A 24,344-nucleotide genomic window follows, 5' to 3' on the forward strand; every position below is an offset into this window, starting at 1 on the left:
CATTCATCCCTTGCTAGCCTGAAAAAAAGAATTTTTTCTTCCCAAAAGTTGGTGAGCTAAACTTATGTTCTTTGTGTTCAGTTAAAGACAGCAGACAAAACAGCCCTATGCATTTTATGAACAGGGAAGCTGCTAGACCTGTTTGTAGGGTTTGGTTGCAGGGTGATGGGGGGGTTAGCCTGTAGCATTCTAGACAAGAAAATGACCATCTGGCACAAATTCCAGACATATTAGCAGCTATAACTATTTCCAGATTAAACAATGTTATCACATTGCCATAAAACACTACCACCACTTAAAGATTCTGCCCATCTGATTTGGCAACTTCAACCACATGCTCAACAGAGACCAAAAATACCTGGACAACCTGGCTTTGCATAAAGTCAAAATTATCAGAGGGGGCAGGAAAAGGGACCCTTCAGCAGAGTATTTTATCCTGGGTTTCCTAATCCACACTCTCATTTCCAACAGTTCTCTGTTGAATTGCCCAACACGGCCTGCCCACTTCGCACAACAAATTACAAGAGTAATACTGGATCATAGAACAGCACACATAGTTGTGAATAAAACAAAAGAGGTTGCTCTGACAGGAGCGTGATGCTAGTAATTGCTGGTAATCCTGTTTCACGTACAGGGGTGCTCAGATAGGCTTTGCCCCTGTTTTAGGCTGCCTTCCAATAGAGCTTTAGGCAACAAATAGAAGTTTATCCATTGCTTCATTCTTTGCAGAATGTGTATGTATATAAACATATACTTAACAGTGCCTTTTCTTAACAAGCTTTTGGTTTCAGAAAGTTACAACTTTAAAAACACACATTTAATTGCATGAAAGACAAGTTAATCTCACCTCAAATGCAAGGCAATTGTCCTTCACTTCTGTATGAAGCCTCACAACTTTAGCCCTGTCCCTACGAAAATTGTTCCCAGCACAGCTGAGCCTCTATTCTCAAAGCAAAAACTCACAGCATGCCCACAGAGGAGAATTGTCAACCATGATCTTCATCCAGAAGAGGAGAAAACATTATGGATTTCCCACTATGTTTCAGAATGCAATTTTCATCAGAGGATGAACTTAATTAAAATAAGACAGGATAGCAGAAGTAATAAAAAAAAAATCTTTTAATTACATTGCTACAGTTCTGGGTTTGTCCTCAAGCTACACATCCAGAGTGCCTCAGCCTTCACCAAAAATATGAAAAGAATTCAACTGTACTAAGTTTTCCTGACCAAGCAGAAAAGCACTGAATGTCAACAAAAATTACTACTTTCAGTTTGTGCCTCTGTATCAAAGAATAACTTGCAGAAGCATGGAAAAGAGACCACATTCATTCTAAAAAGGCAGAACTAAGACTTCCTGATAAAGAAAATGAATATATTTCCAAGCACTCTATGCAGTGTGCTTTCTTCCATACACAGCCCCATGCAGCAGGTATGCACTTGCTTCCCCACGTTCACTACTGGAAAGCTCAAAAGCCCAACTCCGTAAACATTACCACACAGCACCTTATAAAGGGTTTAATTAAACACTGTTGATACCAACTCTTCATAAGCTATCAGCATGGTAACCTCATATGGGCTCCTTATTCGGCAAATTAAACGCAGCCATAGGGACGTTATAATGCTTAACGCACACGATGCTTTCTCCTGGGGCATCCAGGTACCAGGCTAACAAGCCACTAGGTCATTCACTGGCAGGGAAGCAGGGTGTAACACAAAGAAAATAGCAGGGGAATTCGCTGAAGTTGCCCAGGCGACAGCAAAGCAACATGATGGAAGAATTGCCAGTCACCCAGCAGCAGGGAAAGCACTGCAAGCCCACAGGGCTGGGCTTGCAGCACACTCTAGTGACCTGAAGTCTCCACAAAAACACTAAAATTCAATGCTGCACTCAACAAAAAAAAAAAAACAAAAACAAACAGACCAAAAAAAAAAACCCTACCCACCCCTGAAGAGCAGTAATTAGAACTCTGCCACCATTTATAAAACATTTGATGCTTGTTAGGAGGCAAAGGATAGACCAGCAGTGGTCTAGGATCACTGACCTTATGCTCTCAATATAATGTGAGGGCAACTATTATACAGTTTGCCATTCCTTTGGCTCAAATTTAAACATTAATAGTTAATCATATAGGAGCTATGGCTTTCCACTTTGTCTCAGTGGTTAAGAACAGATGTGCAGACAACAGCACCATGCTTGCATGCAGCAGCCAAGCTCTAGCAGGGCTGCACCAGGACACTCCTGCCCCAAAAGCACCGGATTCAGGAGATCTTTGCACACCAGGACATCATTTTGCACAGTTTCTCGGTTATAATACAGACTGCACTGTAAAACCGAGCTGAAACCCAGCAACTTTTTCCAGGTGGTTAAGTTTCATAGACAGAATCACTACCATAACAAAAGGTTGGCAAACCAAAAAATAACTGAAAATACAGGCTGCTTCCCTCCCTCCCCCTCAGTACAAGCATTTCAGAATCACCTTGCACACACCACCAAGAAAAACTATTTACGTAGAGTCCTTCAGTAAGGCTAGAAAGGTGAAAGAAATTTCACCTAATGGCTGACACCCACATGTTCATGGGTTGGCAGGTTCGAGGGAAGTCAGTAAAGCACATAGACACCTCTCATTCAGAGTAAAGTGTTAATGACTTTCACTGCTGAGAAGCTTTCAAATTGCGGTATAATTACAGCCCCAACCTACAACACTCTGGTCAAGTGACCCTCTCCCACTCCTTCCCACTCCCTTTTTTAGCACACCTGAACATTCCTTCAACTTCTCATAAATCAAAAGCATCCATTTCTTCAAGTCCCACAGTCTTACTGATCAAACTTCAGCCTGTAGGCGTTGTCTTAATCATTAGGAGTTGGGTCCATGAAGTTGCAAGATGAACTTCAATAATTCAAACCCGTCAAATCACTAATAATTTCTTCTGCATGTGCCTACTTATATTTGAGCACTGACTTCCTTCTCCCACTCATATGCAGCACTTAGGTTTTATTTCCCTGCCTTCCCTATTTTCCTCAGTATTCTACATGCCTTTGTTTCTCCTGCTTCAGTTTTTTCAAGTGCATTTTATTTAAAGAAGCTTTTTCCAACATTCTGTCTTGCTGTTAGTGCAAGCACAGATTTACCCATAATCCAAAGCCATGTACGCATGCATGCACACATTAAACACACAGTTTCCAACATTTCTCCCATAATGACTCTGTAGAACAGCTACCATTACACCAAGACACAAGGAATTGCATTTGGTACACCTGGTAGTACCGCTTCACCCAGGAATATATATTTAAAAAAAAATAAAATAAAAAAAGTTATTCTGGAGAGTTTAAGTTTCAGACTGTTAAGAACATCATGACTACAGCAAGTACTTACAATGGATCATTGTACTTACTAATGAACAAAGCCTGTTGAAACACCAAACTACATTATTATTGCTTAATTTCTAGATGTGGATACACCTCATTGCCTCTCTGTACAGACTGCACTTTGAAGCTGAAATAATGAACTACAGTGATTAGAGAGCAGCTTTTAAAGAGAACAAAAATTAGTGTCTTTTTATTAAATACTGTGGGGAAAAAAAAACTCCAGTGAGAAATGGCCCTTTAATACATAATTTTAAGACTTGTACGTGTCTTTACATTATGTACGAACAATTGTTCCAAAGTGAACGTGTCTACGCCAACACTAGAATTTAAGAAATTGTGCCGCTTTTTCCAGGTTCAACGCTTAAACTCAAATCTACCCAGTGACACAACTGCCTCATTTCAAACCAGCATTTTCATAAAACTTGTAAGCTGTTATGTATGATGTAGTTATTTGGCTTCAGAAAAATTACGTGTTAGTACCAAAAAAAAGTCACCCGTGCACTCTGAAAAGCTAACACTTTGGACAAAGCAGAAGAAAGTTGGTCTGGAAGCACCAGATTCAAATTTCCAATTCTTAAGCTGAAATAGTTCACGTAACTTGAGAGTGGAAATCCTACATCCATTAACACATCAGCTTCTTCCAACAAGGTTTTCAAAAGGAAACAAGCAAGCCACCAGTTGCACCAGTATTAATACATTTACCTCAGTCTTGCTAAGAATTAGCCCACTGTGGGATACTTGGACCAATTTGTACAGAAGTTGAATTAAAAGCCTAGGGCTGTTCAGCAACTGTTTTTATTTCCAGTTTATATGCATATTTTCTTTCTTATCCAATTCATAGATTCATTACACACACTCACAAGATGTATATTGCAAGGAAACAGAATTCAGGATCATAACAAAATTCTTCGGTCTTACTAGTTATAGAAGATTTATCTTCAATATTTGTACAATACCAAGCAGTCTGCTGATCACACAGACTATTTGCTCAGCTAGCCTGGAAAAAAAAAAATCACTTAGAACTACAGTTGATTTTAAAAACAAAGTCAAAATACAAAGTGTAAAAATTTACATACACATCACACGTTGCAGTATAGGCATTGAGGATGAAATACGATGATAAAAGTGTATTAACGTCAACTAAAAAGATCTTGTGTCTAAAAAACAACCCCACATAAAAAAAAAAAGTAAGCTGATTTATAAATGGATTCCACCACATCCAGAAAGCACTCAAAATTCTGCTTCTTAACATTAAGTCATCCTCAGTTTCACCAGACCAACTCTGAATTGGCAGCACTGTATCCATGCCAGGACTGAAGAAAAATTAGACCCAAGCCAGAACAGGAAAATATAAACCAAATTATATGTTTAGCAAGACTACGCAAGATAATGTTGCCTAACGAAAGAAATTCAAAGCCAAAGAAATACTTCCAGCAGGAGGAAAGCTGCATTTGGCCAGTGAATTAAAAAAATAATCCTTTGATCCAGTTAGAGGACCACGCTGGGCAAGACTGACTACTCAGTTTGCACAGATTCGAAGTGCTCATCCCCTTTTGCTAAGGCTCAGGATCTGGAGGCTGTGTCCTTCCCCCACTCCCACAAGCCGGTCCTTAGCTAGAGCTTCAGCCTCCCCAGCTCGCGGCTGGAACCTGTCTTGCTGAGGAGCAGTGCTTTACCATCTTCTGCACCAAACTCAAAGCATGCCTGCCTTGATTCCTTCTCCCTTTAGACACTACAAAAGGAAAATAAATTACTAAGTTACAAGTCCAGCAATGGTGGTAACATCACTGATAAGTGTGATCCATGTCCCAAGCCAGGGACAGGTAACATTTCAGTTTTCAATTCGATCAAAGATGAAAAGTAAACTTCTCAGGCCATGTCCTGGTTGAAAAAGGAACATGTCCTAGCTTAGCTCCATCATGCCTGCACCAGCAAATTGACTTAATTGTCAGCAGGGGAGTATGAAATATGAAGTGACTCCAGCAGCGCTCAGGGGAGACTCCGGAGGCATGGTGTCTATAGCAAAGGCACCAAAGAGCCATCCATCTTGCTCTCACCCCCAGGCAAAGCAGAACAGCCTTAGATCTCTAAAAGAGGCAGACAAGCAAAAACTCAGCTCTCCTGGATGATTAGCACTGGCCCAAATAAGAAAAAGTGTTTTTAAATAAATCAGCACAGCTTCCCTGACTGCTGATGCCCATGGCTGCTGAAACCAAAGGTTGAAGTTCATGATTTGAGACACCGATTTACAGTTATGAGGCTACATCTGAAAAGAGCTCATAGGAGACTTTCTAAGGAGAACAGGCAACACCATGGATGATTCCCCTCTCACATCCTTCTCCCTAAGAAGGATAAGAGTGGAAAGGGTAGAAAGGGAGGCTGCAGCCAGCAGAAAGTACTCTGATGGGCGGTTAGCTACTAGAAGATGAGAGAGAAGAGAAAGCTACAATTTCTGGCTCAACTCTCGCTTTGAGTCTGATGGAAGATGAGAAGTCAGATGTAACTCAACCCTGGGACATGGGCACTAAGAAAGAAGTAAGGAATCAAAACATTACTGTATACTGCTGTCAAACACCCAGTGTACAGAAAAATATTCCCACCTGAAAACATCCCTTGTGCTGTCTGTCTGGGGGTTCACTCTGAATTCAAGAAACAGACTTTATTTTAATATGATCTCTTACTAGTGTTGGGGACTTGTCTAAACTAGAGTCACAGCCTCTGAAGCCATTATCCCCTAGCCTGAAAAGGGCTCTAAGCCCTACCAGAACACCAAGTTTGGGCCCCCTAAGAAGGTAGAATTTTGTCAGAAGGGAGGTGCAAGGTAGAGAAATCGCTTTATAGCAGAACAGCCCTAATACTGATTGCTCAGCTTTCTGAAACACTGGGTTTTGTCATCTAGTAGTAAAAAAACCCCAATCAACCCAGAAATATAATTAGCTGGATCTGGGCCAAAGTCAGAACTGCTGGTAGGCAAAGCTCTGCTGTGATGCAAGGCAAAAATCATCTGGCCTCTAGCACTGGGAGAGAATTCCTTCATCCAAGGAATCAAAGCAAAACTAACAACTGCTGTATTTGTCCTAGGTCCACCCTTCCCCCAGGTTATCTTCAGTTGTTTTGTTTTTTAAGGTAATGGTCAACCAAAAATGAAAACTGTCACAGAAACTCAGAAAAAAAGAAGTCGTGCATAAATCCTGTATTTCTGTTACTTTTTTCAACTCTGCAGTTAAAATCCACAATTTCTCACTGACAGACTATGTTGGAAGTCATAACATTTAATTTCAGAAAGAGTAATATCACGACTTAGATTTGGAAAAATTCAGAACTCATCAAGCAGCAAACTGGACCACAGTGCTCGACATAATCACTTCCAAGTGGACTGAAACCAACAGGATGGAAACCCAGAGTTTCTATGAAACAGGCTATACACCACAAATTCCTAGAACTGTAAAAGAAATGGGCTGCCACTTAATATTATCTAGCATATCAAGTCACTGGGAAGACTTACATTGCTCTATAACCTGGTTTGATAAAGTTGAAAGCAATACCATCTCTTTCTTGAATAAAAAGTTACTTCACATGACACAAGAATACATTTCTCTTGAAAAAGCAATATGGTTCACACTTTTAAAGCACTTCTAACGTGGATTTGCAATGCAGAACATTCTAAATACAAATCAAATATAGTTGACAGAACCATCTTTTTGAGACAGCTTACAACTAGGCGTACCAGATATTGACTATTTCTATTTATTACTCTACAGAAATCAACTTTAAAAGCATAAAATAGAGGTGCTAGAGAGACATACTTAAGTGATTGATGTTGTACACCAGATTAAAATTGCTGTAGCACAGACATGCAAGCGACAAAAGAGAGACAAAGCAGTAACCCTAAAAAGTTTCCTGAACCCATGTTTTTCCACAAATTTCAACTACTCAAACACAATAGGCAATAAGAGCCCTAAGCTTCAAGGCATCGCTACTGAAACCATCTCAGAAGAAGGGCCATTACAACACAGCTCCTACAAGAGTCATGCCATCTCTTTTTTTACAAACCTGCTTGCCCTCCAGCACAACTCATGGGGGAAGGCAAAGCTCCAAACAGCAACTCTGCAGCCAAGGGACCAGTATTTGGAACAGGGTACTCCACAAGAGGAAGGAACAGTGCCACCCATGTCATCTTTTGCCCATTTGAACACGTAGTATAAATGACAGTCCAGGTAGGAGAAATTAAAATCATGTTTGAACATTCTTGTCACCTCCGAGCGCAAATTCCAGAGGAGTCAGATGTACATGAGCATCAGTAGCTGATAGCCACATCGCTCTGAAGAAAATGTAGGGCTCTGCAGCATCTTCAATACTATAATTAAAACAATCCCCACATATATCCAAACAACATAGCACGTTTCAGAACCAACCCTGAACAATTGCACATAAACATACAAGTGTCTATTATTTGCACATGATGCAAACAGTGCTTGCCATTGTGCATGGATTAACAAGCAAATCCTGCTTTCGCAAGCCTCCACTGTGCTTTGATGTATATTTAGCTGCCATTACTAATTTTTATGACTGGGACAGCAGGTCACACAAAGGGAGTTGGAGTCCTGATATTAAAGCAAGTCATACCCTTAATACTAACTTCTAAGCAATAGACATTCTGGATTCCTAAAGAAGTAGCTTCTGGTTTTACAACAGAAACGTTTTCCTTTTGTCAGAAAAGACTGTTCCTAATGGTCATTTAGGTCAAAACAAAACCTAAACTGCATCTCACAGTCTATAATTATTTATATAACAAGTAATTGAAATTGTATTTGAAGTGACTAACATTTCTGAAAAGCTTCTCCAGAATCTGCAACAATTGGCAAAACACTAGGCAAATCTGAAATCATAACAAAGGGTGGAAGGCACAGAACCAGTCTTATACTCAGCAGCTAAGAGAATTAAGCAATAGCAATGCCTCCTGCCAAAGGAAAAGGAAAACGAGACTGACAGCGTTAGCCAGACTGCTACGGAACAGCATTTTTGAACATCAACTCTCCTTATCATTTTGCTGAGGAGGTATCCCACTTTCTGCAGCTAGCAACTTAAATGGGATAAAGCTAAAGTCTACTTGCTCCTAATAAAGCAGGCCTTCCCCTGCTCAGTATTTGAATGGGATTATGTTTTGCACAGAAATACTAATTCCCATGCTAGCCTTACTATATTACTTACACTGACTGAGATCATGTTGAGCCAATATCTGTACAAACCCAGAACAACCTAGTCCATTCCAATGTGTTTATAGTTACAACGTAAAGGTAGGAAGGAGCAAACATACCTCCAGACAGAGAAGTATGAGGGGGCAATATTAACATTCATGGAAAATCTCAGCCTATCCGGATGACTGGCCACTGCCAGGTTTTGTAGGTACTGCAGAGAGAAGAGACTAAAGAAGTCTTTTCTTGTGTCCTGGTGCTTTTCAGTTACCAGAAGCTTGACTGGTTTTTTTGAAATAAGGAAGCTTGAAAAAGCACCATGTTGCACGTCTGTCTTGACTGATAACATACTGTTGCAACAAACTATTGACTTAAATAAAACACAATCTTTTGGATAATCCCCCACAAGTCCTGACTTAATGTTATGAAATGAAGCATAATTGTTCAAGAAGGCCTCGAGTTATTTCTTATACCGCACTGCTCCATCAGCGCATTCAAGACGACAGTTGCACTGTCAGATGTAGCATAAGACAGGCTGAAAGCAAGGTCCTTCCTAAATATATTCTCCAATGAAGTAAAACAGATGCTTACAGTTCATCCAAACCACGTCTGTCTCCTGTTCTATTTCAAACACACACTAAACACAAGTAATGAAATGGAGTAGACATTTAATAAGCATGAACCGTATCGATGGTCTATCCAACAAGCAGCCCTCGAACACATGTGTTTTGTTTCCTCTGCTTAAGTCATTACTGATTTTACGTCCAAGAAAATTTAGGTATACAGGCAAGAAGTGGATTCACAATTACAGTGGCTCTATTGCCACCTGCTGTCACAAAGCATTCATAGCATCCTGTAACTGCAAGAAGTTAAAAGACAGGAACTCCAGCTTTGCAGGTGTTTTGACTGTATGTTGCTGGTTTTCTCTAGAAAGGGCAGACACAAATGAGGTCCAGGGTAACCACAGCACGAAGGCTCATCAGCCACATCAGTCTGATTGTTAGGAAAGCAGCCCTACTAACAGGAACAAGAATTTTAAGTTACCACCCCCTCAAACCACTACAGACAAAATGAAGCAATGTCAGAGGACAGAAAAGCTGAAAGAGAAGACACAGCAAAAGGCCTAACATTTCACAGCCCATTACTAATCCTCTTAATTACTGAACACTGCTTGTAACATGGATCTCCAGCAGAGCCCAAACAGCTCTAACTGTCCTGATTGCAGTACTGTCAGTGTCTGGTTTTAGGGAGATAAAATACACTAAGCAGAAAGCTGAGAAGCGAAGGGATCAAATGAAAGAAGTAACTCATCGTATTGTAGCCCTTGTGCTAAAACTGACAAGTCACAGATGATACAAGTAGTGTCTTCTACTCCCACCCACTATTTCCCTACTCCAGAAAGCATCAAATTTACTTGCTATGTTTTATTTCTATTCATAAAGCTCCTAAGCAGTTTGTATTTGTTTGGGGGGGGTTTTTGTGAACAAAAATATCAGCAACACTTGGTTTATACAACCAGTTATTGCCCTAGGGAGCATAGAAATTATCAGAGACATTAAACGGGTTCAACAATGGATGCGCAAAGAAATAAGGTTAACATATTGTTCCAGGTAAAGCAGACAGTGACCTGAAAGCATCAACATTGATGAAAACAAGATTGTTAAATGAGTCCACATACCATAGACCATCAGGTTAGATTAGGCTACTAAAACGTCTATCTTGCCCATTTTATGTTAGATTCTCAGGGGACTAAAAGACTATGCTGAATCCAGTCAGAGCAGACACTTGACCATCTAACTATGTGCCAAGGTATTTCACAGAAACATGGAATGGTTTGGATTGGAAGGGACTTTCAAAGATAATTTAGTTAAAACCCCCTGCCACGAACAGGGACATCTTTCACTACATCAGGTTGCTCAAAGTCCCATCCAACATGGCCTTGAATACTTGCCATGATGGAGCATCCACAGCTTCCCTGGGCAACATATTTTAGGTATTTACATACTAGATACTTGAATATCTCACACCCTCATCTCATTCTACTCAGACCTCTACGCCAGCGTGGAATAACATGGCAAGTCAAACAGCATTGCTCTGAACCTCAGCTTGCTGTGCACCTGGTGCCCCAGTCCACAATCTGTGGTTTAAGGAGCCTTCTAAGTGCATTGCTCTGATGGAAAAGGTATTTTCTTCTCTACTGCTTTTTCTATATCTTCTCAGTAGGTCACTGAATGCCTACAACCCACTGCTTGCTAACATGAAGTACCTGCCTGTTTGCAGTACCTGGCAATACAACAACTGATCAGCAAAGCCTGCCTTGTAGGCATGCAGGGGTTAAGTCTTCATTCCATGACCCAAGACTCTCAGATGACAGGCACAATATGTAATTCAGCAGGCCCAGGCCCACGTCTGAGGCACAAACCCACCCAGAAGCTCTCTCTGCTAGCCACACAACATAGCTGTAAGCACACTGGAGCAATATAGTGTCATGTTGAAAACATTTCACCACAATTAATTTCTCCTTTCCAAAGCATTGCAGAATAAGGAAAAAGGTTCACTCCTGCCGTGTGTTTGCAGCACTGCCAATCCTTTCTTTTTTAGTTCTGAGTTATACTAATTATACCCAGGATATTTGCAAAGTATATTGTGACCAACCTTGCTGTAGTATAATTCTGAATTAGTCTCCTCAATCTTAAGCCTTTGCTGCACTCTTAGAGCAAATGGTGTTTGACTGAGATGGCAGCTAAAGTAATCCACCTAAATGAAAGTGCACATCTAGCCGTACTTTTCTTTGGTTTCATTCTCTCGACCACTATCACTTTACACAGATTTTTAGTTTTCATCCAAATGAGTATCATACTAAAGGGAAGAAGTACACTGAAAACATATTAGACCAAAAGCAGAGGGCAAGTTTAACCATGTCTACTACTCACTAGACACACTTAAAGTATTTTCCACAGAAAGCCATGATAAACTCACTCACAGATGTCATGATTGATAATGACCGAATCCAACAACTATTAACATTGACTCTGCTGATGAATAAGTGGGGACTACGTACAAATTAGTCTGGGGCTTTACACACAACTGTAATTGCACCAACTGTAAATTAACTTGAGAAACCTTTGATTAACACCACAGTCTGCTCATACTAAAGATGAAAGCCAAATTAACAACAATTTGTTAACATTATTGGTTCTATTCCTAGAGGAAATTACAACACTGTAAGTTAGATAGGCAGATGCCAGATGACTCCATGCAAGAGATATCAATACAAGCTTTCAGTTTCCCTAACTGCACAATGGAGATAAAACATTTAAAACATGCTACTGAACATCAAACTCACTAAAAAGCTCTCAGCATAAGCAATCATTTGTGTTCAGTTCAGTTAGGAAAAAAACTAAACTCTCCCATCCCAACCCCTCAATCCATGTTAATATGTGCAAAAATCATATAAGCAAATTAAGGGCAGATTTTATGTTTTGTTGATTCCACTTTCAATAGTAGGACTATCTGAGTTAGGGAACTTATTTTTATACTGAATAAAGAGCAGAAGAATAATTTCAAATAAGCTCCAGAAAAAGAACTACTGGTCACTGTCAAATAAAAACAGGGTGAGAGTAAATACATACGTAATACTAGTTCAGACCCAGTAACTGACTCAAATGATATTCATAATATTCAGACTGGCCACTTTAGAAGTCATTTCTACTTCAGAAGCTACAAGATGAAAATTTTGTGTGATAAATTAAGTTGCCAAGTGAAATGGATTAGCAATCAGTGAAATTGCCTGATGTCAGATCTGTTCCAGATTAGAATCCATCCCTTTTCCCCACCTGTTCATTAAGCAGCAAGTTCAAGGGAACTGCAGTGACTGATTGCACATTAACAAGCTGTTTATGTGGAAAGGCATAGTTCAGCCACTACCTATACTTACACACTCATTTAAGCATAATTCACTGATAATATATTCAGTTCCTACTTCCAATACATAATACTTCTACCTTGATGTGTAATTTCGGACTTGAGAAAAATGGGATGCCTCATAAAACTAAACAATCAGATTATACTTCAAGGTCAGGGCCAGGGGGAAAAAAAAAAAAAAAAAAGAGCCCAGAAGAAAATCTGTTGCTATCTCCAGTCTTAACTGGAGATAACTGCTAACTCCAGTCTTAAGTTTTTTCTTAAAAACTAAAATACTTAAATACAGTTGTGAAGTGTAAAGCCTGAGATAAAAAGGGAAAGTTGAGACTTAATATGAAAACTGCTATTTCAACCCCTAAGTCAAGTCATGCAGAGGCTCCAGTCAAAACCAGTCCTGCAACAAGCAAAGCAAATATAGTTTATTCAAAACCAAACATTTTCCAATTCCACATACTTCCAGTACTGGGACAGGGAGGCAGAGCATGAGAAGTATCTCAAACTCTTACAAATTTATATTAAAGACACTCAGATGTAATTCACACCCTGAAAACACCATTGGCTCTTCAAGCAACTGAGAGACCCGACTCTCCCCTCTGCGAGTCTTCACTCAGCTGGCCCTGCACAATGTGCCAAGGAAGCTAAGAAACCCGTGCAGTGTGTCTGCCAAGCCAGCATTCCCAGCTGAAATGATTCACTGCCTGTAGAGGAAACCTCTTCTTGAACAGTGTGAGGTTCAGTAACTAAATTCCAGCATCAGAGGTTAGTAAAAAACGGACAAAGTTGCTCACTTATTTTCTTCACTAACTTCTTTTACTATTTGTCAGAGTAAGATTTTACTTGCCATTTGTTTTCTCATGTGGAAAAAATATTCCCTTTAAAAAGTGATAGTCTCTCCCCAAATTTGGAAGGATTAGAGATGATTCCAGCACTCAAGTACAGTTTAAAGGCAGCCACCCGGTAGCTCTATCTGTAGCAACCATCTAATTGCTAACTTAGAAGCAACACTATAGACACTACTAGAAATACCTACTTGAATCCAACTCCTCACCTTCCTTTTTTTCCCTGTAGATTAAAGGCTTCTGTTCTCAGCACCATACTTTTGTACAGATATCCAAGAACATGTTTCAAAGCTTACATGAAGTAACATTTCTTGTAGTGCTCTGCAAGCCATCCTCTTCCCACCCAGTCAAATAAAAATACGGGTAGTGCTTTTTCCCCCCTGCCCAAGTTTCCCCTCGATCTTGCTCCTAGTTAAAATTCACATAGGCACATTAGTACAAGCTTTCTTATCATAGAACTGGGCCAGCAAGACTTACTAACAGTCAGGGAGTGAATGCATACCTGAGGTCAGTGGCTATGAACTGCTGCTTAAGGTGTATCACGTACATAGACATTGGTATCACACCTCCAAAATCCAACTTCTTTATCTACTTCAGATTTAAAAGTTACTTGCAATGTGATATAAATACCAATATAAATAGCAACACATTTATTAAAAATGCAGCAGAAATGTAGTATTTACCACTTAGGTGACACTATAAACATTACGCAATTTTTCAAGCCTTACTGCTTATATCTTTATTCGGGATTGGCTGCTCTATAAAAACACCATACCTAAAGGATGAGTCCACCAGTCATGGAGCTTATTCTGCTCACTTTTAGACTTCTTTCTGTTTTTCCAATAGGCCCTGAAAACTTCACTCAGAACCAGCATTACTACATGAGAACCACCTAAGCCACGAGACCATCATGCCATACTACCCAGACTTCAAAGCAGCAGAGGCAGCAGGAAAGCAGACTTGGAGGGGAACAATTTTTCAGTCACAACTCTGGACATAGACCATTTCTTTTGGAATGCTGCTAAATTAACTGCCAGCAGAAAGAGTGGTTCGCTAAATCCATATCATATCCATAAAGTAGCTCAAAAACATTAAGGCAGAGAGTGCTGGAGAGGCAGCAGGGGTGGTATTACACCTTTTGGGGCTCTATTATTCCAATTTGGTTCACAGAAATGCTTTCTCTCAGGAAATGCCTGCAGTATGACAAAACGTGTCTTAAAAGAGCTGAGAGGAAAGGGACAGAGGGACTAAGCACCTCTCTCTCCCCTCTCCTAAATATCCACCGAGCTCAGTTCCCACAAGTTATTTGGAAGTCAGCTAATTTTGGTTATCTGGCTTCCAGGTGCTTGAAACACTTTTGGCATAAGGATGAAGTGACATCCAGGAATATTTCATTTGTTAAAAAGGCCAGTTATCATGAATTTACACAGTAAGTACATGCCTTTGGGAGAACCTATTTGCATTCTTACAGCATAATACCGAAAGAGCAGAAAAGGATATAAGATTAAAAATAAGGTTTTTGTACAAATTTACCATAATTCTTAAAAAATGAGGGAGGGAGGGAGGGAGGGAGGGAGGGAGGGAGGGAGGGAAGAGCAGATGACAAAATTAACGTAACAGGATACTTTAGGGAAAACATCAGGTTAAATTAATACCTGTCTGCATTGCAATTAGGAGCAACAAAGTTTCACGGGAACCATTCTGGAAAGATAACACATTTACAAACATAGATAATTGACATAGATTGAGTAAAGACATCAACTTTTACTTCCACCGTATTTATAGTTGTGTTCTTTTAGCATAAAATTTAAGACGTTTTTGGAAATTAAGTAACATGCATGTTGCCTCTTAAAGTCTAGAAGAACAGGAGACCCTTTTGTAGCACTGCCCATCAGTGACATCTCAGCATTTAGCGACCCAGGATCACCATTAACATCTTTGTTGGCCTAACAAAAGAAATTCAGTTCTCAGTTTAACCATCTCATTTATATGCAAGAAAGTCGAAGGGGAAACAGAATTCAGAGCATAAGGTAAGCTACTAACTTTAACAGAAGTGTTTGTATACATAGCTCAGAAATAAACCTGGCCATACTCCAGTCACGCTGTTATATGGATACTCAAAGGAGGGCATCACAGTCAGTGCTATGGGCAAGTTACTGCACATATTCTCACCCCTCTGTTTTATCCGTTTGCGTCTCATTTACCCTTTACAGGTAGGTACCAGACAATACACTTTTTTTTGCTAATACGTTTGCATCCAAATCTAAAGACAATTTGAACTGCCTGGCACCCTTCCATGGCCCCAGAATTTGCCGTACTATTCCTTTTACTGAAGGCATATTTTGTTGTTTGCCTAAGTCAATGTAAATTAAAATTCAAACTATAAGTTCTTTTTCTGATGCTTTAATTTGTATATGATCTGCTGTATGTTAAACTATTTATTACAGGAGGTAGCGTAATGGAATTTCTAAATTCAGAGAACAAGGCTCAATAAAGTCTTCCCTCCTTCCCCCGGCCAGTTGCATGCCCTGGCTTAGTGAGGTTGTCAGTCGTTATCATTCAGGGTAACCAAAAGGTTTAAAGTATGGAAAGAACTTGCACAGATTTACTCATAAAAAGCCTGTCTCCGACTCAGTGTTCAACAGGCTGCGTTTTATTCATCTTATGGATAGAAAATGGTACTGTGGTGATTGCATTAGTTATGCCATAAGAACGTCTGCAAGACTGAGCTTTCAAAAGGAGAAACCTTTTGCTTTATTTCTTTGAGACCTGGATAATTTTACCTGCAGAAGGAAAAATAACAGAGTTCTTTACAAAAGCTTCACAGAGTGCAGAAACATGTTTTTAAATATCATCCAAGAAAGAGACAATTTCAATGAAACTTTTTTGATTTGAAGAGGAAAAAAAAATATCAGTGCAGCAACTGGATTTTCTGCATAAATAATACACAGAACTTGAACCACAACATCCTCCTGGTTTAGCTTTCCAGCTATCCTCTACAATAACTTTAAAAGGTTTAACTTCAAAAAGAAAAAAAGTAACACTGAAACCATGAACAATCCAAAGGCTTACACTTAAATTTTAATTACTGCATTGACATATAGAGAACATTTGATTTTTCAAGGTACCTGTATGTTAGCATTTCAATCTAAGCATATTAACAATTCATAAGAGTTAATATATTATGCACTTTAGGAACTACAAACGATTACAAAAGGACTAGAACAATCACAAAAAACAACCCATATAAACTTCCTGACCTAAGGCTGCTGCTACATACCAGTCTGATACCATGGAGTACTCCTGTCCCTTCCATAATGTAGTTTTGCCATCTTCTAATCTCAATCTCTCATTAAACCCAAATCCAACTCCTCCTTAACCTGCTTACAGAAGACACCAGTAGAAACAACTTCTTTCTCCTCGCCAGTGGAATTCCAGAGTTTTATGTCCCTCTCTAGGTCTTTCAACCCCTGTTTTATTGTATTGTTTTGAGTGGTCTTCAATCCTTTCCCCAAAATGACATATTAATATCTGTTGATTTTTAATTGGGTTCTGTTTTTAATTTCTACTGAGATAGATGCATTCCTTTACCAGGATTACAGCCAAGTTTATGGGTCAATAATGTCATCAGCAATCTGCAATATTGGTTTTTGGACATTTCAAAAGAAAGAAAGAATCAAGAAAATCAAGAAAAGCAAAGTATTCCCATTCTGAAGTTAATCTGCAATCAGTTCCAGCCTGTAACTCAAGGGAGACCTGTGAATAAAGAGAATCTAAATATAAATTGAGAGAAGTATGCTAATATTGACTTAATGTAGAGTAATAAAGTAAGGAAGTCAGTGACAGCACCACTGGAAATGTTATCTTGAAAGAATCAGGGGAAAAAAATTAAAAGATTAAAGCTTCAGAGGCTTTGCCCACACAGTGAGGAGAGGATTGTATTACTATGTTGATGCTACTGTACTGTTTGTCTGTCATTTGGAAAGGTTTCTGTGCATCAGTAAACCAGAAGATTAACTAAAACCTTTTGCATGGAAATATCACCCTCGTCACTCAGAGTGCAAAAACAGAGTTTGAGATAACTAAGAATTTCACCTGTACTCCACAAAACCCAGTAGCATGTCTCCACTGTAAAGTGGTGAGTTAGGCAGAGAGAAGCAACAACAAGCAATCCAAAAGAGTCCCTTTATTAACTTCCATGCTGTATGAGCAAACATTTCTGTGCTTTTTACAGACATCAGCCACTACCTCCACACAGATTTTTTAGTGTGGTAAGCCAGCGTCAGTTTTGGCCAACACAGCATTGGGAATCTCCACACACTATTCCATCACAGATTAGACACAGCAATATGTTCCCTTCCAATAAAAAAAATACCACCAAAAATTAGTTCTTGTAAACAAATCAATACTCCTAGAACTAAAGACAATGCCAGCCAAATGCTAGTGGGCAGGGGAAATACCCAGCATCAAGACACAGTGAAGGCAAGATTTGGCTCGGGTGTGTATGTAGGGGGGAAGCCTTCCCACAGCCTTTGCCAATCATCCACATTAGTTCATTATAACTCAGCACACAAAGTAATTAATAGCTGCATAGGCATTTCCTCTTCCTCTTTTGTCACAGGAAGATGCTACTCAGTTCTTCATCTCAGTTGCACACGTGGAGACACAGTCACCAAACAAGAAGAGGTACTAAAACTAAACCCAGCCCTGGAAACAGTCAAGGTCAGGCTGAATGGGGCTCTGAGGAACCCAATTGAGTTGAAGATGTCCCTGCTTACAGCAGGGGGGGTTGGACTAGATGACCTTTAAAAGTCCCTTCCAATGCAAACTACTCTGATTCTATTTAGAGCTATGTAGGTCAGAAGCAAATATTTGAAGGGTACAGTCTCCCTACAAGAAAGCAAATATTCAAGCCACAGAACAGAAATTCAGTTTTCCGATCACCTTATTGTTAAGGGTTTCACACTACCTAGTCTATAAATGGCTTGATTTATAAACACAGACTGGAATGTACTGCAGTAGCTTAGTATCATAATTCAGCCTTCTACAATATCAAGTGTGAAGTCTCAGCTATTCAAGTTAAACCAAAAGGTGGATAAAAGATCACTACTTTCTTGGTGACCCTGCTATTAAAGTTTCACAATAATCCTTATCACAGTAAAGGCACACAGGATGAACAGATGCAATACACCGAAACAGGAGGGAGGGGGAGTAGTTTCCAACAGTTTTCCATAGGATATATCAATTTTAGGCAGCTTTTCAAAGTTCAAGCTTGTGACATGGTCCTATACAGGATTTTCAAGATGTAATGTAAAGCATTTAACCACCTACCAGCATTAACGATGGCATCAACCTCAAGCAGTGTTATGTCACCTCTATACAGAGAAACTTTCTCGCTCAGACTTTTCTTCCCTGGCAGATCATCTTTAGTATTTTCACCTACAAAACAAGAGAGGAGTAAAATCAGATTACAAAGGTAGGCCTGAGATCACAGTTTGCAAGACCCAAAGAAGGTATCAGCAGCTCCAGTTACACTATTGCTGTCAGACTGCAGCATCCTTCGCTCTCACCTTGAGGGGACCTCAGTAACCCACAAAGATACCAGCATATCCCCAAAATCACACTACTTGCTTTTTATTTGATTTCAAATACAAGCCATTATGAAGCACTGATTCCTCACCCATGTACCATTTGCTAGACAAGTAGATGCAACTTTTGGAGCTAGACATCAATTCTTCTTTGGTAATCACAACAGAACAAATCACAAAAAATGAAGAATTACTTAAGATAATTCCCCTACTGAAGCAATAACATATCCAACCCAGAATTATTCTGAACGCATAAAACGACGCAAGACTATGCTGTTTGCCAACAGTCTGAAAATTCAGAACTAGCCCTGGCAGAAAGTAGTGGGAAAAAGGGAAGCCTGAACAAAAAACCCCAGCAAATTTAAACTTGGAGCTTTGCCACTTTAAATTGCTCAACTAGAAGGGGGAGTGAAAACACAATATACATTAACTTTCAAAAGATTTGTTACTAAGCAATGTTATAATAGATTCTTTATTCTAATAAGCTCTTAATTTTTGCATCATCAATTCAATTCATTTGCATCATACTCATGGGTCAGTTGGTCCAAACACTTCTGCACACACATATTGGCCAAAAGCTTAACATAGACTCACATCCTTTAGACATCTACATCATTAGCAAAGAACTGAGGAGAAGGGAAGATTGCTTAATTGATTTTTATTATCATCTTTTAAAATTAATTCTGACACAAGCCAAATCTCAAGAGGCTCGAGTTCATATATTGCCCAGAAGTAGAAATCAATTTACAAGTGATAATTTAAGCAGGAAACAGTTCTCAATCTTCAAAATATGTGAAATTTATTTGTAAACAAAAAGACATCAAGGGAAGATTTAGCCAGAAGGTAGGAGCAAAAAAGTTTGGCCCTTTATGTTTTAATCAATTTAACCAATTTCCACTGATTCAACTAGACTTTCTCAAGTTTGTCAGGATTACAACCAACCAGAAGTAGAAAGAACGTTGCATTTGTTTTATATCTTGCTTTTCTAGCATAGAAAACATTACTGTGGAAAGGCTTCAAGTTTTTATTATCACACTAAGAACTTTGTATTACTCTTGTATTAAAAGTTACACTGTTGATCCCTTTTTTCCACAGAAGGTAACCACTGCAGTTAGCTGCAGAGTTGTATTAAAAATCAGCCTCTGTGACCAATTTACAATCCGATTTATTATCTGCTTTCACATTAACTGCATTCTGTCAGCAAGGAGGACAGTTGTTTTCCCCATCTCTCCCCAGTGAGCATCCTGCTGTAGCTCTGCCTAATTTAAAAGGCACACCACCATCCTCCCCCACCTTCTGCCAGAGTTACTGCAACACCAGTTAACATTAAATCAAATAAAATATATTCTCTAAACTAAAACCATTTAAACAGAAAGTACAGTTTGGATACTACAGTATTAGTGTCAGTACACTACAAATCACAAAATAAAAATCCACTAGGGAAAGCTATGAGAACAGATACCACACAACAAAAAGAAAAGCTAATTCTCATTATCACTCATTTCTGAGTCAAATAGAAAGCAGGAATGCCCCTTAGTCAATTCATCAGCAAGGTCATCTCACACAAAGTGGCGCACATGGGCACTGCTTCCTCATGCTCAATACTCCATAGCCATCACAAGTTCACCTCTAGTTCTCACTCTTTTGCAAGTACTGAATGTATTTGAGTGTGGTTCTCCCAAGACTTCTTGCCCACAGAAAAACATTGGTAAATTCACTGCCTTGTGAAGAAAGGAGACCCACCACTCCTGTATAACCTACCACATCCTCTTCAGTAAACCCTTTACCTGTCCCACAGTTCTTGGAAGAGCTCTTGATGACCACTGTATTTAATACAATTCAGCATAAAAGCATATGCTGCCTGGTGCATCTTGACAGATTGAATCACAGAATCATAGAATAACCAGGTTGGAAGAGACCCACCGGATCATCGAGTCCAACCATTGCCCTCATTTCTTTCAAAGAAGTCTGATTTAACACCAGATTCGAGCTAGCACTTATTTTATTTCATGCCCATTGTTATAAAAGGATGCTCAACACTCATGGTAGTAGTGGAAAGCCAAGTCTTATCAGCAAAGACATTCAACAAGTCTACTTATATGCTGTTCATTACAAAAGTAATCCCAGGATCATACATATAGTTGCAGAAGAGACTACCATTTTTCTTTTGCCATCTGTTAGACCTCTGGGGCTGGGAGGCAACATTTCCTAATGAAGTCAAAACTGCTATCTGATTTGGAATATATTCTCCTGTAGTCGATTTAGTCATCTTGGAAGGGGCAGTGAAGTAACTCTTGACCATTACAAATAACTCTTCCCAGCTTCGTCTCCCATCTCTTCCTTTACCACACACACTTTTGTCTGCTTCCAAGATTAAAAAAACATGCACTTATTTACTTTAAAATCTCTTCCCAAGGCAATGATGAGTCTCCGATCCATGAATTCAGTATAGCAAGTCCTCAGTTATACTCAAGAAACATAAATGCTTCAGGCATTACCTTGTGGTACCATAACTTAGCAAGGATAAACCAGCAATTCCAGGGCACTGCATATTTTGCAAAGGACACACGTGTACATATTAACACATCAATAAAAATCCTAGCAGTAACAGATTTACTTTGCATTTGTAGCATGAGAATGTATCTTGTTCTCATTAATGGAACAGCTTTTCAAATATCCTCAAAAAATAAAGCATCTGAAGTGGTTGCTGCGTAACCTGGTCTTTAATACAAGATATAAAGCAGGCCTACGCTTCTAGAGATTTGCCAAGCAAATCAGACTCTTGAGTCTCCCTCCGCATTGGCTGTTCAGAACGCACCTTTTAAAGGCAGAACCATTAGAAAGCCAGGAAAACTCAGATATATACCATGTCCAAAAAAAACCAACCAAAAAACCCACTCACACCCCCCAGCAAAAGAAACCAAAACCAAATAACATCTCAACTAAACCCACACGACATCAAGGCTACTAAGTCCCTTTCAATTTTAGATGGAGACACATCACAGACTCCAGGACTAGAAAAAGGTTTGGTTGGTCTGTGGCTCTGAATGTGAAAAGTTTTCAGGACAAAGAAGCAAGCAGGATAAGAGAGACTGAATTTCTTTAAGTACCTCCACAAGAATCCCAGCATACAGTAAAATTTAAGAGGCACTGGAAGATTTTTAAGGTCATCAAGCTGGGCAGTAAAGACCATATAGGAATCGCAGAACGGTCAAGGTTGGAAGGGACCTCTAGAGATCATCCAGTCCAATCCCCTGCTAAAGCAGGTTCACCTGCAGCAGGTGGCACAGGAATGCATCCAGGTGGGTTTTGAATAGCTCCAGAGAAGATAACTCCACAGCCTCTCTGGGCAGGGTGTTCCAGTGCTCTGTCACCTTCACAGTAAAGAGGTTTTTTCTCATGTTGGGGTGGAACTTCCTGTGTTCCTGTTTGTAACCACTGACCCTTAGACTGTCTCTGGGCACCACTGAGAAGAGCTGGCCCCATCGTCTTGACATCTGCCCCTTCAATATTTATAAGCATTGAAAAGATCCCTTCTCAGTTTTCTTGTCTCCAGGCTGAACAGATTGAGCTCAGCTCGTCTTCATCTTGATCTCATCTTCAGGACCCCCCACTGGACTCTCTCCAGTAAAAAAGAAATTTACAGTGAGCTCTCACAAAGCAATGACAATCAGCATTAGTTTGGCCATCCTGATTCCTTCCTACCTCTCGCACAGTGTATTTTGTTATTCATTTTATCTCCTTACCTCAACTGTGTGAATGGTTATGTACACTGTGGTCCTCACTGTTGATACAAAGTGCAGTTTAAGCACACCAACATTCCACACGCTTCATGACAATAATATGTGCGTGTCAAAAGCAAATAAACCCTGGTTTTGTTTTGTTTAGTGTGAATTTTACAAGGTATGTTTATGTCAAGTCTAGCTAGCTGAGACAATGCAATTCCAGAGTCTTCATCCCTGATGACTTCCCAGGACCAGTTCATGTCCACTCTGCCTCTAGGAAAAGCAGCCAGAATTCAAGAATTACTGGCACAGAGAAAACAACTAAGGAGGAGGGTAAACGGAATACTCACAAACTTTTGAAATCCCTTTTTAAATTCCACTCAGCACAACAGAAACTTGATCACAAAATGACTGTAGGCATAACTGCAGTCAGTTCAAGCCTATTCATTCAAAAAAATGAAATTAAACTTGCGAAGTGAGACACTGAGGTGTAAAGCCATGCCACACATATGCCAAAAAACTGCATATTCACAAGTAGGTGAGGACCTAAGAGAACCCTAAGGAAATGTCCAGCATGAAAGCAGTTGTAAGATTCAAGTTTCGAGTTTTTTCCCAAGTGCCTACTCAGATTCTCTGCCACTCTTCAGAGCTAAATAATTCTCAAACTTTTCTCCTCTGCCTGCCTAACCCTAATTCAGGTCTCATCTATCCCTTCCCTGGAGTAATTCTGACAGCGAAAAAAACCTAAACAAACCATAAACCCTAAGAACAACATCTGCTAGGGAAATGCAGTAATAAACTGAAAAATAGAAATACGGAAATAACTTCAGTATGGCTAAAAAGTTTATTGTAGCTCCTATTAGAAAGTGAAATCAATGGTCACTAAATCATCTTCACATCCACATACAAGAAGGCTAGAGCTGATCCTGTTACATCCTTCCTAAAATTGGTTTTGTTTAGGCTATTTTTTTAAGACACAATAGTGGAGACACCAGAAACATTCTAGATCCTCCTCTTTCCCTCCTCTTCTTCTCCCCCCAAAGAATAGATTAGAGTTGAAAATTTTCAACATAAACCTGCTGAAAATTTTTATCTCACCACTATTTTCTCCTCCAGACCCACTCCATTATCTTCCATCCCTCTACTTACCCAACACACCTTTCTTCAGCTTTTTCTCCTAGGTTACATCCTTCAGGTTTTTAATCATGCCCCCAAAGTCAGAGCTTTTTCTAGCCACATCTTGAAGAATGATGAAGTTCATCAGCTGAGGTCTTAATACCAAGTACAGCAAATAGTCTTATCACTCAGCTTTACTTACAATTCCCCTAGTTCACACCAAAATGAAAGGACCCTTATATCTTACAGAAAAACACATTAGATTTAGTGAACAAATACTGCACTTGGAAAGGCAGCGTCTGAAGTTCTTCAGAACAGATGGAAAAAAGGATTTTCCAAACAGCTCACTAGAGGGAGCCCCCATAAAGGGCATGAACATATTCAGCTGCTGTGATGTAAAAGGACGGTACAAGACTAATACCACCGTAAAAACAACTCTGTGAAACTCAGTCACTGCTAAAACATCCAGGATTTTAAAGCCAAGTATACTTTAAAGTATCTTAATTTTTGAAACAGGTCTCCAATTACAGAAATCCCTACAGCAATACCCTTGCAATCAAAGGGAGAAAAACCTACAGCTGGAAGAGCTT

The 24,344-nt window shown here is 39.5% G+C and overlaps 1 protein-coding gene across 1 annotated transcript in view; it reads right to left on the reverse strand.

Annotated features, from left to right (window-relative positions):
* The window catches only part of MACROD2 (mono-ADP ribosylhydrolase 2), an 890,479-nt gene that overhangs the window by 848,817 nt on the left and 17,318 nt on the right, over positions 1-24,344 (reverse strand). Inside the window, 1 exon segment of the mRNA XM_069850139.1 lies at positions 18,657-18,764. Within this exon segment, the coding sequence (XP_069706240.1) occupies positions 18,657-18,764 (108 nt within the window).

This window comes from Phaenicophaeus curvirostris, chromosome 2 (assembly GCF_032191515.1).
Source record: "Phaenicophaeus curvirostris isolate KB17595 chromosome 2, BPBGC_Pcur_1.0, whole genome shotgun sequence".
Classification (NCBI taxonomy): domain Eukaryota; kingdom Metazoa; phylum Chordata; class Aves; order Cuculiformes; family Cuculidae; genus Phaenicophaeus; species Phaenicophaeus curvirostris.